General features: G+C 44.4%; 1 protein-coding gene across 1 annotated transcript; it reads left to right on the forward strand.

The window, feature by feature from the left end:
* The first annotated feature begins 1,034 nt into the window (after window positions 1-1,034).
* LOC110925030 lies at window positions 1,035-3,581 on the forward strand. Its single transcript, XM_022169002.1, has 2 exons — window positions 1,035-2,498; window positions 2,691-3,581. The coding sequence occupies exons 1-2, from the start codon at window positions 1,035-1,037 to the stop codon at window positions 3,579-3,581; spliced, it is 2,355 nt and encodes a 784-aa protein (XP_022024694.1).
* The last annotated feature ends 15,441 nt before the right edge of the window (window positions 3,582-19,022 follow it).

A 19,022-nucleotide genomic window follows, 5' to 3' on the forward strand; every position in this document is an offset into this window, starting at 1 on the left:
CTTAGGAAGTTAACCTTTTGGCTGCTGTCTAGCAGTCTAGCTGAGAAAACAAGCCTATCCTAGGTTTAGGTCTCGTAAGGGAGTGAGCCTTGTAGGATACTTTTATAAACCCATTAGATTTCTTGTAAAGGAGTCTAATAACCTGTAATTTAACAACCTTTAGGGGATCTTAGCGTGCTCTTGAGAAGGGTTAGGGGTCCTTAGATTTCCCGAGAGGTGAGAATTTTAAGATCCCGGTTCCATAGCAGACAACTTCCAATTATAATCATAACTAAAAGCAATCAGGATTCCTGTCTAGGTAGTTCCTTCATCATCCTTGAGTTCAGCCTTCGTGTGAGTTCGTGTCTAGTTCGTTTAGTTAATTTAGTTGATTTTTAATTATAATTTTAGGATATTTAGAACCCCCCCCCCCAATTAATAAACAATTTAGTTATGTCGTGTGAGTCTTAGTCTAGATAGAGTCGTAGCGTAATCAGTAGAGTCTCGTGGGTTCGATACTCGGACTTGCTTACATTGATCGGTTCACTTGCCGGTTGTGTGGTTTAGGGTTTAGATCGAGTCTTAGTTTTATAAATTTAAAGCTTAGAGAGTCTAGAATTAGGGTAATTTTAGTTGTTTTTAATTAACCCATTTTCAGCACATCAAGTTTTTGGCGCCGTTGCCGGGGACTCTTGGCGATTGCGTTGATTACTTTGTTTGGACTTACTTGACATATTACGTGCTAGTTGTTTATTTTGTTTGAGTCGTAGGTGTCTAAGTAATTTAGTGTCTTTTATAGTTAGTTGAGTCATTTGTTAGAGTCTTCTTACTTGGTTGTTTTCGGTTGTTGTAGTGGATGCCCCATACACGCTCGCAGGGACCGCCGCCACTTCCGTTTACACTCAAGTCATCCTCTCGTCTTTCGCGTCCGAGGTAAGTGCTTCTAGCTCTACTTCGTCTTCACATTTCACCCCCGCGTTCGATTTACACCAAAGTCTTCACCTCACAATTCTCCGCCACCCACCCGTCCATCTAGTCCACCGCCCGTAGCTCAAATGGCCCGTAGGACAGTCTACGATCAGGCGACCACCGGTTTCGCCGGTGGGAATTCACCCATCACCCTTCCAAACATCCCGAACGATCGGTCCTGGCAGATTCCATCCTACATTATGACCGCCATCACAAATTCTTGCCAGTTCCATGGTCGTGACGACGAGGATGCCCCCGCTCATATCAATCGCATCACTCGTCTCTGCAGCACCTTCTCCATTGAGGGTGTCAATCTTGATGCTAGGTATCTTCAGGTTTTTCCGTTCTCACTCGCTGGACGTGCAGCCGTCTGGTTCGATTCCCAGCCCGCTGGCACTTTCACTACTTGGGCAGGTCTTTGCGATGCATTCTTAGCCAAGTATTTTCTGCCAGCCAAGGCGTCTCGCCTTCGTGACAAGATTCACTCATTTCGTATGGAGCCTGATGAGCCGTATCACTTAGCTTGGGAGCGTTTTCAGACCCTGATATCCCGTTGTTCTCAGCATGGTCTATCCGATTGGGCGTTAGTCGAGAAATTTTACAATGGTCTTACTCCTGAGATTAGAGCTCGCTTCTATACTTCAGCAGGAGGTCAGCTTATGGGAAAGAAGACGGTGGCTGAGTGCAATAACTTGTTGGAGAGCTTTGCTCTCTCTGATATGGACTACAACACTACCAGCAGGACTTCCATTCCTGTGCGTACCACCTCGGCCGGTCGAGGGGTAAACCAAGTTAGCTTGGATCCATCGGTAGCTGCTGTAGTCGAGAGTTTGAGGCAGGAGATGAGGCAGGAGTTGAGCGAGATAAAGAAGAAAGTTGATAGGTGTGAGGTTTGTCGAGGAGGTCATGATACTATCGATTGTCCTACCCTTACTCTTGAGCAGTTGGAGTACATAGCCGGTCAGTCTAGGGGTCCCACGAATCCGTTCAATAATTCTAACTCCAGCTGGCGCGGTAGTGGTAATGCAAGTGGTTATCATTCGTCTGGAAATCCTCCTGGATTTCCATCTGGTCAGTATAAGAGTAGAGGGCCCGGTATTTACACGAGTTCTGGTTCAGGGCAGTTTAGTGGCTCAGGTTCGAGTGGGCAGTTTGCGAGTGGAGGATCGACTCAGGAGAGTCAGGGTAGTGGAAAGGCTCCTGAGGGTAGTCTGAGCAGGTTGGAGGAGATGTTCGCTCAGATGATGACGCAGAATCAGGCGTTCGTTAAAAGTCAGGAGCAGACTAATAAAAATCACGAACTCCAGCTCAAGAGTCAGCAGGCCGTCCTTCTTGATCTTCAGAGAACAGTAGGTGGACTTGATAAGCAGTTGCAGGAGCACCCGCTGGGTCAGTTTTCAGGAAACACTTTCACGAATCCCGCGAATCAGTCAGCGAAGGCTATTACGACCCGTAGTGGGAAGAGTTTGGGAGAGGTAGTGAGAGAGAGAGTTAAGGAAGAGAAAGAGGAAGAAGTCGATGAGGAGATCGAGATGGAGGCTCCAGGCAAGGTGCACACGAGGCTAGCCCCAGCAAGTACCGCACACGCCGAGGAGTCACCAGTAGAGAAGAAAGTGGAGAAGCTGCCGACGAAGGTTCGGCCGGCACCGGTGATTGATTATTCTCGCCTTCCGTTCCCCGCCCGTGCCAGGCAGCAGAAATATGCTCAGGAATACGGAAAATTCCTCGAGATGTTTACACAGTTGAAAATCAATCTTCCGTTTATCGAGGCGCTTCAGTCTATGCCCAAGTATGCGAAATTTCTCAAATATCTTTTGAAGCGTAAGGAGAGAATCCGTGAGCTTTTGAATATTCCGTTGACAGGAGGTTGTTCCGCGGTAGTCTTGAATAAGCTACCAGAGAAACTGACCGACCCTGGTACTTTCACGATTCCATGTTTCTTCGGTAGAGCCGTTACCCCTGCCCACGCCTTACCCAATTTAGGGGCCAGCATCAATCTGATGCCGTTTTCGTTGTATGAGCGACTTGGTCTAAGAGAGTTTACACCCACGCGTATGTCATTGTCCTTGGCTGAGCGATCAGTCAAGTATCCTCGTGGGATAGTAGAGAATTTGTTGGTGAAGGTTGATAGGTTTGTGTTCCCAGTGGATTTCATTGTGCTCGATATGGGGGCCGATGAGAGAGTTCCTATTATTCTGGGCCGTCCATTCCTTCGAACCGCAAAGGCGATCATCGACGTCTTTGACGGTAAGATTTCTCTTCGTGCGGGTGACCAGATTGTCACATTTGAGATTGATAGAGCGATGCAGCATCCTGGCGGTCGTGATGATGATAGTGGGCCGTGTCATTCCGTTTACTTTCTAAATTCATTCATATCTTGCGTCGACACGTGTCTTGAGTACATCAGTGGAGCTGATTTACTAGGCGAGGGAGTCGTTGACGAGCATGATGAGGAGGAGGTTGAAGAAGTAGAGGAGGAGCAGTTGGATGAGAGTGATGAGTTGTGTGTTTCTGAGCCATTGGAGCTAGACGCGATTAGTGATGAGAGTACTCCTGTAGAGATTCCACCGCCTTTAGAACTTAAGGTTCTTCCATCACACCTTGAGTACGCATTTCTAGGAGAGAAAAAGTGAGGTTGATTGAGGTGTTAAGGGAGCACAGTGATGTGATTGCCTGGAGGCTATCTGATATCAAGGGCCTCAGCCCTACTTTTTGCATGCATTGCTTTATGATGGAGGATGTTTACAAGCCTGTAGTGCAACCGCAGCGTCGCTTGAATTCGAACATGCAGGAGGTAGTGAAGAAGGAGGTGATGAAGCTGTTAGAGTCTGGTTTGATCTATCCTATTTGTGATTCAGCTTGGGTGAGTCCTACACAGGTCGTCCCGAAGAAAGGGGGATGACGGTTGTTTTGAATGCGAAGAATGAGCTTATTCCGTCTCGTACTGTTACGGGTTGGCGTGTGTGCATTGACTATCGAAAGTTAAACGACGCCACTCGTAAGGATCATTTTCCGCTCCCATTCATTGATCAGATGCTTGAGCGTCTCGCGGGTCAGCAGTTCTATTGCTTTCTCGACGGGTTTTCGGTTATTTCCAGATTCCTATTGCACCAGAGGATCAGGAGAAAACCACTTTTACATGTCCATACGGCACATACGTGTACCGACGCATGCCATTTGGTCTATGTAACGCTCCTACTACATTCCAGCGTTGTATGATCGCGATCTTTCAGGATATGGTCGAGCGTTCGATGGAGGTTTTTATGGACGATTTCTCAGTGTACGGTAGTTCTTTCGATCAGTGTTTGATGAATCTTGAGAGGATGTTGAAGAGATGTGTAGAGACGAAGCTGATGTTGAATTGGGAGAAGTGTCACTTCATGGTGACTGAGGGGATTGTGCTAGGGCACAAGATTTCGAGAGCTGGTATTGAGGTTGATAGGGCGAAGATAGACACGATCAGCCAGCTTCCTCCGCCGACTAGTGTCAAGTCGGTTCGTAGTTTTCTCGGTCATGCGGGATTTTATAGGTGCTTTATTAGGGATTTTTCCAAAATCACACGCCCCATGACGCGATTGTTGGAGAAGGACGTTCCTTTCGTCATTGACGAGGAGTGCCTTCGAGCGTTTGAGTTTCTGAAGGAGAAGTTAGTGAGTGCACCGATCCTCGTGTCACCTGATTTGAGCTTACCATTCGAGCTGATGTGCGACGCGAGTGACTACGCAGTTGGTGCGGTGTTAGGGCAGAGACGGGAGAAGCATTTTCACCCGATTTACTACGCGAGTAAAACTTTGAATGATGCCCAGGAGAATTACACCACCACAGAGAAGGAGTTGTTAGCAGTGGTGTTCGCGTTCGACAAGTTTCGGTCATATCTCGTTCTTTCGAAAACCGTTGTGTTTACTGACCATTCCGCTCTACGTTACCTGTTTCAGAAGAAGGATGCGAAGCAGCGCCTTATACGATGGATTCTGCTTCTTTCCGAGTTCGACATTGAAATTAAGGGTAACAAAGGGGCAGAGAATGTGGCGGCAGACCACTTGCCCCGCTTAGAGGATCCGAAGAGAGAGGAGATTCGTGAGGAGGCGATAGGGGATAGATTCCCTCATGAGTCTATTGATGCTATCACGGCAGGAGCCGTGGATCTACCGTGGTATAGCGAGATAGCCAATTATTTGGATGACGGGTTTGTGATGGAGAATATGAGTGCGCAGCAAAAGCGGAAGTTGATGAGGGACGCTAGGAAGTACATATGGGATGACCCTTACCTTTTTAGGATTGGAGGCGACCGTATACTTAGGAGGTGTGTTAGTAGGGAAGAAGGTGTTGAGATCCTGAGGCACGTGCATGAGGGTTTGACAGGAGGTCATCATGGAGCACACACTACCACGCAAAAAGTCTTCGATTGCGGTTTCTTTTGGCCTACGGTGTTCGAGGATGCTCAGGATTTTGTTAGGGCTTGTGATGCATGCCAGCGTACCGGAAATATCTCATTCAGGAATGAGATGCCCCAGAATCCTATTCAAGTGTTGGAAATCTTTGACGGTTGGGGTATTGATTTCATGGGACCTTTCCCTCCTTCGAGTGGGAATAGGTACATCCTCATTGCGATAGACTATGTTTCGAAGTGGGTGGAAGCTCAAGCTTTGCCTACAAACGACGCACGAGTGGTGGTGAGATTCTTGAAGAAGTTGTTTACGCGATTTGGTACTCCTAGGGCAATTATTAGTGATCGCGGTACGCATTTTTGCAATGCGGTTATGGAGAAGGCGTTGGAGAGATATGGAGTTATGCACCGCTTGTCTACTGCGTACCATCCGCAAACGAGCGGTCAAGTGGAGAACGCGAATCGAGGAGTGAAGAGGATTTTGGAGAAAACGGTAGGTAAGAGTCGGAAGGATTGGTCCGACAAGTTGGACGATGCGTTATGGGCGTTCCGCACCGCCTATAAGACGCCTTTGGGTACGACGCCGTTTATGATCGTTTATGGGAAGGCGTGCCATTTACCGGTCGAGGTAGAGCATCGAGCTCTTTGGGCACTCAAAATGGTGAATTTAGATTTGACCGAGGCCGCTAGGAGGAGATACTTCCAAATTCATGAATTGGAAGCCCTTAGGGATGCGGCGTATGAGCGTTCGTGGAGTATTAAAGAGAAAACGAAGGCGTTGCATGATCGGAAGCTTAAGGGGTTGAAGGAATTCAAGGTTGGTGATAAGGTGCTTCTTTACAATTCGAGGTTTAAGTTGTTTCCCGGGAAGTTGAAGTCGAAGTGGCAGGGACCGTATGTAGTGAGGGAAGTGTTTCCGCATGGTGCGATCGAGCTATACAATAAGGAGAGTGACGAGTCGTGGAAAGTGAATGGCCACCGCTTGAAGCATTATTTAGGAGGGCCTATTGATGATGTCGAGAAGGAGGAAACTCCTCTCGAAGAGCTTTCGGAGACCACCGTGTAGGTTCTTGAGTGAAAACTCAAGTGTAGAGTTTGTACATTGAGTCATTGTCCGTGCCGTGTCTTTAGTTTAGTGATTTTTGTATTTTTGCGTCGTTTGTCGTGGTGTCGTATTTTTGTCCGTTTCGTGTCTTGTCAAGTATTTTGCAGGTTGCATTACCTTCACGTGGCCGAGATCGACGTCCGAGCAGCTTGCCAGGTTTGTTGAACGCTAAAAACGACGAAATCACATGCAGGGGCATTTAAGGAAATCTAAAAGAAAAATAAAAATCTGCACATTCTGCTGTTGCTGTAAGCTGTGCTACTGATATCTGCTGTTCAGGCGGCCCGCGTAGACTACCTTGTCTATCTTACGCGGGGCGCGCGGACTACAAAAGCACTGCTAATTGTTTAAGTTAAAGCAGTCCGCCTCAACTTGCTGTTACATCTTGCGCGGGCCGCGAGCCCAACCATTTTACCAGCAGGCTGCTAAGCCCAACGAGTTCATCCCATTTGATCCATTAGCCATATTCACTTTCATCCATTTATTCCATCATCGTTTGGCTCGAGTCGTCGACGTTCAGGTATGTTTTCCTGCATTTGTTGTTGTTGTAATTGAGTCGTTGTTTACCGGGTTTATTACCATCGTAAGTGTGGGGAAATGGGGTGCATATTTTTAAGGCATTAAAATGTTATTACTCACTAAACATTCGACCCGTTTTCCGTTGCATCCACACTTTGGTCAGGTTTGGCACTTGGGTTGTTCGAGGGCGAGTAAAGTGCCGGGAGGGGGTCAGATGGTAATTCGGTTGTGTACTTTGAGTCTTTTATTTTGTACCATGCGTCTAAGTTAGTAGTTTTGAGTCGTTTTGTGTTTCGAGTCGGTATTGCTTTGGTATTTTGCTTGTTTTTGTTGATGCAGGTTCGAATATGTACCACCCGTACTCAATCTCCATTCGGGTGAGTTTGGAGCTGTTTATTCAAATTTCGGGCATTTATCGAGCATACCAGTTGGAGTCAAGCCGATCGCGAACGAAATGCTATACGATCGAGCTGGATTGGACGAGAGTTTTGGAGCTTATGCGTCATATTACCAGCTAAGTCCTTTCCTATTTGCCCTTGTCTTTTATTTCCTTGTTATTTTTAGTTTTTGAGTCGGTTTCCATCCTACATTGAGGACAATGCAATATTTAAGTGTGGGGATGGGAACTAGTGTTTAGTGTGTCTAGTTAGTTGTGTCTTGAGTCATAAAAAAATAAAAAAAAAATACAAAAAAATTGAAAAATTAAAAAATCCAAAAAAAATTGAAAAAGTTAAAAAAATGTCTTTTGAAACAAGAAGTTTGCAAAATAAAAACGGAAAATGATAAAAAAGTCGAGTTTTTGTTCGGGTGCAAATAATAATAATATGAGATAATTTAATCGTGCTTGTGTCTAGTTTGGGATATGCGGGTAGGCTCGGTTCGGTTTTGAGTTCCTTTGATCTTAATATACTTAATGTCGGTTTACTAATGGGTTCTCATCTAGGGAAAGTGGGGAAATTGAAACCGGCAAAAATAACATAAGGGGCACCGTTATAAGTTAAAACCGTTAGAGTTTGTGATCATGTGAAAAAGAAAAAAATATATAGAATAAAAAGTGAGCTAGAAACTAAATGAAAGTAGCCACTTCTATGTAATCTGAGCTGGGGATAGCGACTCTACAGCAAGATTACCGCTAGGGTGTGTGAAATCGACCGTGCAAAGCATTAAAAAGAAAAAAATAATAAAAAGTACCGAAACTAAGTAGTCTGTGGTTGGGGATAGCGACTCTACAGCCGGATTGCCTCTTGGTTTGGGAAAGCACCGTCTAGACTCACGAGAGAAAAAAAAAGACGAGAAAAAAGAAGAAAAAAAAATTTGATTGTAAACTCTCTTGGTTTTGATATAAAACGGTTGGGAATTGGTCCAGTGATCGTTCTCTTTGCCCTATAAGTTTGAGGTGGGATTAGATGGGCATGCGATTTCTAGTGTGAGACCCTAGGTGGATTGACCCATATTTGAACCTAAATTGCATGATAAGGGCTTGGAACCGGGTTTCGGTTTAAGAGGATCGAAATACTTGCAATCGCAACTAACACATGTCTCGAATTTAAATAAATTAACATAAGTTTTTGGCCCGAATGACTATCTTGACTATGATTCCGTTTGCATAATTCTTTTTCGAGGACGAAAAAAGAGTAAGTGTGGGGATATTTGATGTATTGTAAAATACATCGGTATTTGCGTCTGTTTTAGTCGTTAGTTATTCGTTTTTAGTGTCGGTTTTAGATAGATTGTACATACTTCTAGTCTATTTGAATTTTCAGGTACTTGGAGCTGAAAAGGGCGAAAAACGAGTAAAATATGACAAAGGAGAGTGTCGGGACGAAAACTGGAAGCTTGTAAGCGAAAACAAGTTAAAAAACTGGTTCTGGAGAGTTTAGGCGCCCCGCGTAGGATTCAACATACACTGACGCGGGTCGCGCCAACTTAAATCAAAACAAAACGCGTGTTCACCATTCATACGGGCCGCGTAAGAAGACAACTTAAGTTTATACGGGCCGCGAGAGTTTAAGGTTGGAGTTCCGGTTTTGAGCAGTGATACGGGCCGCGTAAGTTTCTTTGTTAAGGTTACGCGGGCCGCGTGATGACCCTATGTCGGCTGAAGACGTAACTTGCATGGAAATCTAGGGTTTTGGAGTATATATTGATCATTAAACGTGAACAGCAACATCAACGAACTTGGGACTTGAGAGGCGATCTTGGAGACTAATTTCAGAGGTTTTGAAGGTTCGGGTTGTGAAGAATCATCGTGGGAAGCTCAGGAGCATTCGGATTGGAAGATATTCGGGTTATCTCTTCTTGTTTATCATTCGGTTTGCTTGTTCTTGATTTGTAATGATGAATTCAGATTTAAACAAGTTTATTATCATATTCTTGAACATGTTTAGCGGCTAAGTTTTTGTTACTACCTAGACATGGATGATTGATTGCATATGTTTTGATTGTTCTTGGATTTTTGAATGCTATGGATAGTTTATAAATTGTAAACGGTTTGTTCTATCAGTTGGATGTGTTTGCGTGCTTGATGTTGTTTAATTATTGATTATTGCTTCGCATGAATCTTGGTGACGGTCTTTATCACATAATAGAATTGTACTAGGTTTTAGATTTTGGTGATTGTCTATATCACGTAATAAATCTTGAATCTTTTGGGTTAAATCGGCCGATAAACCTTAGAAGTAATAATTGATTTTTTTATAAAATCAAGTGCTCTACTAATCGTCAATAGCTGTAAGGTGCGAGATTATTGCTAGGTCTAAGTGATTAAACCGCAAGGTGGGTCCTTCTTAGGAAGTTAACCTTTTGGCTGCTGTCTAGCAAGTCTAGCTGAGAAAACAAGCCTATCCTAGGTTTAGGTCTCGTCAGGGAGTGAGCCTTGTAGGATACTTTTATAAACCCATTAGATGTCTTGTAAAGGAGTCTAATAACCGGTAATTTAACAACCTTTACGAGATCTTAGCGTGCTCTTGAGAAGGGTTAGGGGTCCTTAGATTTCCCGAGAGGTGAGAATTTTAAGATCCCGGTTCCATAGCAGACAACTTCCAATTATAATCATAACTAAAAGCAATCAGGATTCTTGTCTAGGTAGTTCCTTCATCATCCTTGAGTTCAGCCTTCGTGTGAGTTCGTGTCTAGTACGTTTAGTTAATTTAGTTGATTTTTAATTATAATTTTAGGATATTTAGAAACCCCCCAATTAATAAACAATTTAGTTATGTCGTGTCAGTCTTAGTCTAGATAGAGTCGTAGCGTAATCAGTAGAGTCTCGTGGGTTCAATACTCGGACTTGCTTTAGCTTTACTACATTGATCGGTTCACTTGCCGGTTGTGTGGTTTAGGGTTTAGATCAAGTCTTAGTTTTATAAATTTAAAGCTTAGAGAGTCTAGAATTAGGGTAATTTTAGTTGTTTTTAATTAACCCATTTTCAGCACATCAACCACTCCCCGCAAACAAGTTATAAAAATCTTGATGTTCCATGTTTAGTGACAAATTTCCAAAAATGTTTAACTTTTTGATTAACTGGTTGTTTTTATCAGAAAACTTTTAACACAAACTGAGTTTCCAACACTTGATCACGTACGAAATGGACTAAACGCTCAAAACATGGTATTTACACTAAATCAGGTCAAATAAGCGAAACCAAAACTCTAAGTGTACTAATGAGCGAAACCACTTGTGTTCACAAAAGCGAAACTATGTGATGACCAAATAAGCGAAACCACCCAATGTTCTCAAGAGCGGAACTACTAAACTGACTAATAAGTGAAACCACTCGAGCGAAACCTCAACACTGACATTTGGAGCGAAACCTACGAGCAAAACCTCTAAAATGTTGTAACACCCCGTGTTTTCCTAAAGTCAAAGTCAAAGTCAAGTGTTGACTGTTATTGGAATTAAAGATCAATAAAGATTAATTTCATTTTAGTTTCATTTTGATTTTCATATTATTTGGAGTAAGTGTTGTATAATCAAACTAATCGACCGATAATCGAACTGTGAATCAACGACCGACTGTGAATGATAGGAAGTAACAACGCAATAAAGCTAGTCAATCAATAATCAAGCTAATCAAATCAATCATCGAACTCAAGTGTGGGGATTTTAGTACTCTTATACGTGTGTGTGCGCCTTATGTGTTACTTGTGCATGTTTACTTTTATGTTAAAGTGTGTGGTGAATCAATCAAATCAATCAAGACTCAAAGGTGAATCAAACTCAATGAAAATCGAACCCGAAATGGTTGTAAGGATGCTTGTATGTTAAGATATAGTAGTTGAGACTAAAAGTAATTTGATTAGGAATTCTATCATTCTCAAATCATCGTCTATCGAACTCGAAATATCAAAAATCGTCGCGAAACACTCAAACCAGGCAAGCCGATCGAACAGGGCAACCTGATCGAACAGGCTAGCCGATCGAACAGGGCAACCTGATCGAACAGGCTAGCCGATCGAACAAGCTGTTCGATCGGGCAGCTGCTCGATCAGGGATGCTGTTCGATCAGCTGACCCTTTCCTCTTTTGGAAGCCTATAAATAGGGCTGTCCTTGTCAAACTTTCCACTTTTGGAAAAGCTCTGACCGACCAGCCTCTTCTTCTCACTAAATCTCAGATTTCTCTCAAACCGGTAAGTATTTTGCTCTAATCCTTGTACGTTTTTGTTCATTAATCGATTCTACATCTCTCTATCTTTCAAGATTTGGATTTCATCCATGAAATCACCAAGATCTAGGTGTTCTTGAGTGATGTCATCATGGTGTTCTTGGTGTTCATCAAGAACTTCATGTTCTTGACTTCATTCAACCATGAATAAGCTAGATCTAACCGATTTCCACATCAATAACTTAAAATCTACCAAAGATCTTAACATTTCACGGTGGAAAAGGATTGGAAGATGGGTTTTCATCTATCTTTCAACTCTTTTACACTCAAAAAGGTGAAAACGAGACTTGAACCGATTTACAAATCAATCTAAACAAACACATGGTTCAAGATTCGGGTTTACCAAGAGATTTACCGATCTCGGGTTAAACGTTAAACTTAGGTTCCAAACCGTCTCTGACCGAGTTTGGGTGATTCCTGCTCGAGTCAGTAGGCTAAGTGAGGACTTCAGTTTTGTGGTTCAACAAGTGGTCAAACTATCTTTAAATCACTCCAAGAAACGGGAATAACCAAGTGTTAAGTGATAGGTTAACCGAATCGAGAAGCTGGCCGAACGGCTAGGCTGTTCGATCGAACAGCCCAACCGAACGACTATGCCAGCCGATCGACTAGGCTAACCGATCGACTAGCACTTAGACCCACCAACTCACAAAAGTGTAGTATTGACGAGGTACTGTTCGATCGACTACCCCACTCGATTGTAATCATTACTGCTCGAATCATGAGATACTATACTTTAAAAACACTTAGACATTTGAAACATTGGAATGTCACCCGATCGAGCATGCCAACCGATCGAGTGACATATTTGAAAACAATACCATGCTAACCGATCGGTTGGGCTAACCGATCGAACAGCTGTTCGATCGGCCAACTTGAAAGGTAGTACAAACCATCATACACAAACACATCCTTCACATCAAAGGAAGAAACAATCCACTTGAAGGAACCAGCCGATCGAGCCAGCCGGCCGATCGAATGGATGTTCGAACGAACTTTCAAACCAATCGAACAGCCCACTCGATCGAACTGCTGTCCGATCGAATGGCCTACTCGATCCAAGTACATTGTTTACTTTTCCGCGTTACTCATCGTTGTGTTATCGAACTATTCAGGCTAACCTATTCTCAGTGCTCCCTTCAATCCACAATCAACCACTGTGAGTATACTCGATCCCTTTTTGCTTTCAGCACTTTTGGGTGTTACATACGTAAACTATCAAAATCACAATCAACACAAACTATTTGAACGCTAACCTATTTGCATGTGCTACTTGACTAAATGATTGCTGTTTATTATGTTTACACGTGGAGTGCTATCTACCTGCTTTAGCAACATAGTACTATAGTTTGGACTCAGCACCCGTTCACACGGGGGTTGCTAAGGACAATTTCTTGCATGGATTACGGTGGTAATCATGTATTGCGAACTGTCTCGGACAGTCAACCCGCAGTCGTTGGTATCGATGGTCCCATGTCGATAATTTACATGCATCGTTTTCCCTTGTGTACGTGCTTGGTTATGCGTAAACTATTCGAACTCTATATGCTATATCAAACTTGTGTACTCACCTTTACATTATGTGTATTGACTTTTATTTTAACGTATGTGACAGGTGTTTAAGCTACTAGCTTGCTAGGGAAGCAAGGCAATAATAAGCTTCTAGGAGCCTGTGACCTTAGGACAGCGTCCACGTACCTGCTCCAGGGCCATAATTATCTGTAGATCTTGTACTGGCACCTGTAGTCAGTAAGATTTACGGATAGCCGTCTAGAAGTCTTAAAACAATATTTACTTTCGGTCTGTAATAATTAAGAATTTGAGTTGTCGGAACAGTTCCCATATTGTTTAGTTGATTTCTATGATAACTTGATATTATTTGGGACACGGTATGGGACGTGTTGTATAACTGAATTGTATGTTAGTTGTTATGGAGACTTCTGAACAATCTGTTTCGCTCAGTGCCGCGCCCCGATGATTCCGCCATCGGTTGGGGTGTGACAGATTGGTATCAGAGCCATAACTATAGGGAATTAGGTTAGACACGATCTAGTCCGGATCGCTGTCTTAGAGACCTAGACTATAGTTAGGAACCAAGAGACCAAGTTTATGTGCTTATTTTATGTTGTTTCCTTCTATTCTATCATTACATCCGAACTCCGAGCCAAATTTTGTAATTTGGACGGGATTAGGAGTGAAACCCGCAAATTCCTGCCTAAATTACAAATTTTTGCCAATTATTTTGTGTGAAATTCTATCAACAAACAGGGGAGAATTATACCAAATTAGGGCTGAAACCCGAAATTTGATGAAAACTTTCCTCTGAATTTTTCTTAAAACAAGGAGAAATTGCTGAGCTAGGGGTGAAACCCTAACCTTGGCAGTTATTCCAACTTTATTTCATCTCGCCAAGGCAATTGACGGACTCCAATGACCTGAACTCACGAGTATGGCCTAGAATGCGCATGCATAATGTCCAAGAATCGAGGCAGAAACATGTCCCCTAGAGTCGAAAGTGACGACAAGTCAACTGTGAATAGTTAAATTGCCATGGTTAGTCAAAGTCTAGTAGCCGCAGACAATCCATTTTCCGATTTTGAGTGTTGTTTTGTTGATTTTATATGATTTACCTGTTTACGTGTTTTAAGATTTGTTGGTTACTCCATTTGTTATCAATCTGCGTGACCTTTGTTGCTATCCTATCTCGATTCAAATCCCTGTTGATGTGATCTAAACGGAACCAGTGTGCTATGCTACGCTATACGACTAAGATAAACGATACAATGTGGTGCTATCCGATACGCAAAACGAACGGCACTCGACTTGTGGTTATAGGTTTCTGTTTTCTGACTACCACTGTGATAAAATTGCGTACGTGTTTAGGAAATTAAGTGCTCTATTTGCTTAATTGCTTATGTGCCCTAATTGCTTCTGTGCTTATGTGCCTCTATGATTATGTGCTTATGTGATTATATGTGTTACGTGACGAGAGATGCGACGTGATTCTAAGCTTTAGAGATCTAAGAACGTGTGAGACTCGAATTCGTTGTGTTGAGCCTGTGACGATGTCTATTGCAGACCATGTCGTCATCTGGACAACCTAGATCACGCTCGCGTCTTACCCGCCAGGAGAAAAGAGATCGACGTCTGGCTGCTATCATCTCTAAGACCGTGGCGAAAGCCGTCAGTGATGTGTTCGAGAACGCAAGCAAGTCATCTGAGGAATCCCGAACCCTCACGCCCAAAGACTCCAACAAAGCTACTTTTAGCTTCAAACAATTCAAGGCATGTGGGCCAAAAGAGTTTACCGGTGAAGATGGCCCTACGGCTCTGTTTCATTGGTTTGACTCGGTAGAAGTCACCCTTCGTCAAAGCGGATGCCCAGATCACCTCCGTACTCTCAATGCTACCGGTGTCTTCCAGTCGCGAGCTTTGGACTGGTGGACCGCAGAAAGGAACAAGCGCGGGAACGACGCTGCATACGAGCTGACGTGGAAAGAATTGAAAGCGATCATGATGGACGAGTTCTGTCCTCCCCACGAACGCCAAAAGTTGGAGGATGAGTTCTGGAGTATCAAGCAAAAGGAGGGAGACAATGCTGGTCTCACCGCCCGTTTCAAGCAATTGAGTATCATATGTCCCGACCAGGTCAAGACTTCTGACATGACCATCAAGAAATACATCCGTGCTCTTCCGGATTGTGTTGCAGATTTTGTTCACGCTGCCAAACCCGCAACGATCGAGGAAACCTACCTACTCGCTGCCGAGATTAACGACAAGCGAGTTAAGGCTGGTGTCTGGGATAAGCCATCCAAGTCGTTGCATCAAGTTACTGCCGCATCAACCGACAACCCTACTGCTCAAGCCTCCAAGTCCTCGAGAATAAGAAAGAAGAACAAGAATTGCGCCGCCGCAACCAATGCTGCTCCTCTTCAGTCAGTACCGCCACAACAGCAACAACCACAGCGCACTGCGCCAGTGATCAATGCGCCGCCGGCTAAGCGTGCGTACACCGGCCCCCACCCACTCTGTGCTACATGTTCTTATCATCACCCGGTGGGTGTGGCCTGCCGATACTGTGCCCACTGCAATGTTTACGGGCATTTCACTGCGAATTGCCGCTATGGTCCTCGTCAAACGCAAGCTCAAGCCGCTGTTAACCAAGCCCTGCTACCTGCTCCTCAAGCTCCTCAAGCTGCACAGGCCCCGGCAAACAATGTTCGGACCTGCTTTGCATGTGGTGACCCTAACCACTTCGCAAACCGGTGCCCGAACAGGGTGGTGAAACAAGAAGCTCAACAACCCCAGCAACAACAACAACAGCCTCAACAACAAGCCGCGCACGCCAGAACTTTCAACATCAATGCACGCCAGGCTCAAGCTGACAACAACGTGGTCAATGGTACGTTCCTTGTGAATGGTATATATGCATCATGTTTGTTTGATACTGGAGCCGATAACTGCTTTGTGTCCTTTGAATTCGAGAAACTTCTTAGACGTAAGCGCTCTTATCTTTCGTCGTCATTCGAAGTAGAAGTCGCTACCGGAAGAACAATCGCCGTCAATTCCGTGCTCCGTGATTGTACTCTCGAGCTCAACAGCCATATCTTTCCTATCAATCTTATCCCGATGCAACTCGGAAGTTTCGATGTCATAGTAGGCATGGACTTTCTTCGTGAAAACCATGCTGAAGTTGTGTGTGTCGATAAGATGATTCGATTTGTGTTAGCTAGTGGTGATATTCTATGTGTTTATGGTGAAACTACTGCAAAAGATCTCAAGCTCATGTCATGTCTTCAAGCTCGTAAATATCTCCGCAAGGAATATCGAGCCTTCTTGGCCAACATTGTTGTAGCTGAGACGGACAAGAAAAAGAAAGTTGAAGTCAAGGATGTTCCCGTTGTCCGAGAATTTCCTCAGGTATTCCCTGATGATCTTCCTGGATTACCTCCAAGTCGTGATATCGACTTTCGAATCGACCTTATTCCAGGAGCTAACCCAGTGGCCAAAGCTCCGTATCGACTCGCTCCATCTGAGATGCGAGAACTCTCAAACCAACTCCAAGAGTTACTTGAAAAAGGCTTCATTCGCCCGAGCACTTCTCCATGGGGCGCACCAGTCCTTTTCGTCAAAAAGAAGGACGGGTCGTTCCGGATGTGCATCGATTACCGGGAATTGAACAAGCTGACCATCAAGAACCGATACCCCTTACCAAGAATCGATGATCTGTTTGACCAACTACAAGGTGCTCAGTGTTTCTCCAAGATCGATCTACGTTCAGGCTACCATCAGTTGCGGATTCAAGAGGAAGACATACCCAAAACCGCTTTTCGAACCCGATACGGCCACTACGAATTTGTTGTCATGCCTTTTGGTTTGACCAACGCACCCGCGGTCTTTATGGATCTGATGAATCGCGTGTGTAAACCGTTCTTAGACCGTTTCGTCATTGTATTTATCGACGATGTCCTGATCTATTCCAGATCGAGGGCCGAACATGCGCAGCATTTGCGATTGGTTCTCGAGTTGCTTCAGGGAAACCAACTCTACGCCAAGTTCTCCAAGTGTGAGTTCTGGTTGGAGGAGGTTCAATTTCTGGGTCACATTGTGAATAGTCGGGGTATACACGTTAATCCTGCAAAGATTGAGGCAGTCAAGGGATGGGTTACGCCAAAGAATCCGTCAGAAGTTCGCTCTTTTCTCGGGTTAGCTGGTTACTACCGGCGATTCATCGAAGGATTCTCAAAGATTGCTGTACCGCTTACCTCCCTTACTCATAAAGACAAGCCTTTTGTGTGGGGAACCGCGCAGGAGACTGCTTTTCAAACCCTCAAACACATGTTGTGCCATGCACCAGTTCTTACACTGCCGGACGGAAGCGATGACTTCGTTGTCTATTGTGATGCTTCAAACCTTGGACTTGGCTGTGTTCTCATGCAACGAGACAAGGTTATAGCCTACGCATCTCGACAGCTCAAAATCCACGAGAAGAACTATACAACCCATGACCTCGAGCTAGGCGCAGTTGTCTTTGCCTTAAAGATCTGGCGACACTATCTGTATGGTACAAGGTGTACGATCTTCACCGATCACAAGAGCCTACAACATATCTTTAACCAGAGAGAACTCAATATGCGTCAACGCCGATGGGTAGAACTTCTCAACGATTACGACTGTGAGATCCGTTATCACCCAGGCAAGGCGAATGTAGTTGCAGACGCCCTCAGCAGAAAGAATTACGTGATAGGTATTCGAAACATCCAGGCTCGGTATAACCTCGAAGCTCTCATCCGCGAAGCACAACACGCTTGCTTTAACGAGCGTACGTTGAAGAAAGAACGAATCTATCACGATGGAACTCAGCTCGTGAGCAAAGCCAACGGGATATTCTATTATCTGGACCGAATCTGGGTTCCGAGGAGGACAGATTTGCGAAAGATCATCATGAACGAAGCCCACAAATCCCGATATTCCATTCATCCCGGTGCGGACAAAATGTACCAGGACCTTCGCTACAAGTACTGGTGGCCTGGGATGAAAAGGGATATTGCTCTATATGTTGGTAGCTGTTTAACTTGTGCAAGAGTCAAGGCTAAACACCAAAGACCTTCAGGCTTACTCGAACAACCGCCGATACCCGTATGGAAGTGGGAAAGCATAGCTATGGATTTCATAACTAAGCTTCCGACCACGCCATCAGGTCATGACAGTATTTGGGTTATAGTCGACCGTCTAACCAAATCAGCCCACTTTCTGCCAATACGAGAAGACTATAAGGTGGCCAAGCTAGCCCAAATCTACACCGACGAGATCATTAAGAATCATGGTACGCCTCGAGACATCATTTCTGATCGCGACGCTCGGTTTACATCGAGATTGTGGGAAACTTTTCAAGCAGCTCTTGGTACGACGCTGAATTTGAGTACCGCATTCCACCCGCAAACCGACGGGCAGACGGAAAGAACGATTCGTACTATTGAAGACATGCTCCGTGCGTGTGTTATCGATTTTGGTGGTAGTTGGAGCAAACACCTACCGTTGGTCGAATTTTCGTACAATAATAGCTATCACTCCAGCATCGAAATGGCACCTTTCGAAGCCTTGTATGGTAGGAGATGTCGCTCGCCTATTGTATGGCACGAGGTCGGTCATTCACAATTGACTGGGCCCGAGATTCTGCAAGAAACGACTGACAAGATCCACCAGATAAGGGAAAATTTGGTAAAGGCCCGGGACAGACAAAAGATGTACGCCGATAAACGACGCAGGCCCCGCGAATTTGCAGTTGGCGACTACGTGCTCCTAAAGGTATCACCTTGGAAGGGAGTAGTCCGATTCGGCAAAAGAGGGAAACTTGCGCCTCGATTTGTTGGACCTTTTAAGATTCTGGAAAGGATCGGT

Source organism: Helianthus annuus, chromosome 17 (genome assembly GCF_002127325.2).
Source record: "Helianthus annuus cultivar XRQ/B chromosome 17, HanXRQr2.0-SUNRISE, whole genome shotgun sequence".
Classification (NCBI taxonomy): domain Eukaryota; kingdom Viridiplantae; phylum Streptophyta; class Magnoliopsida; order Asterales; family Asteraceae; genus Helianthus; species Helianthus annuus.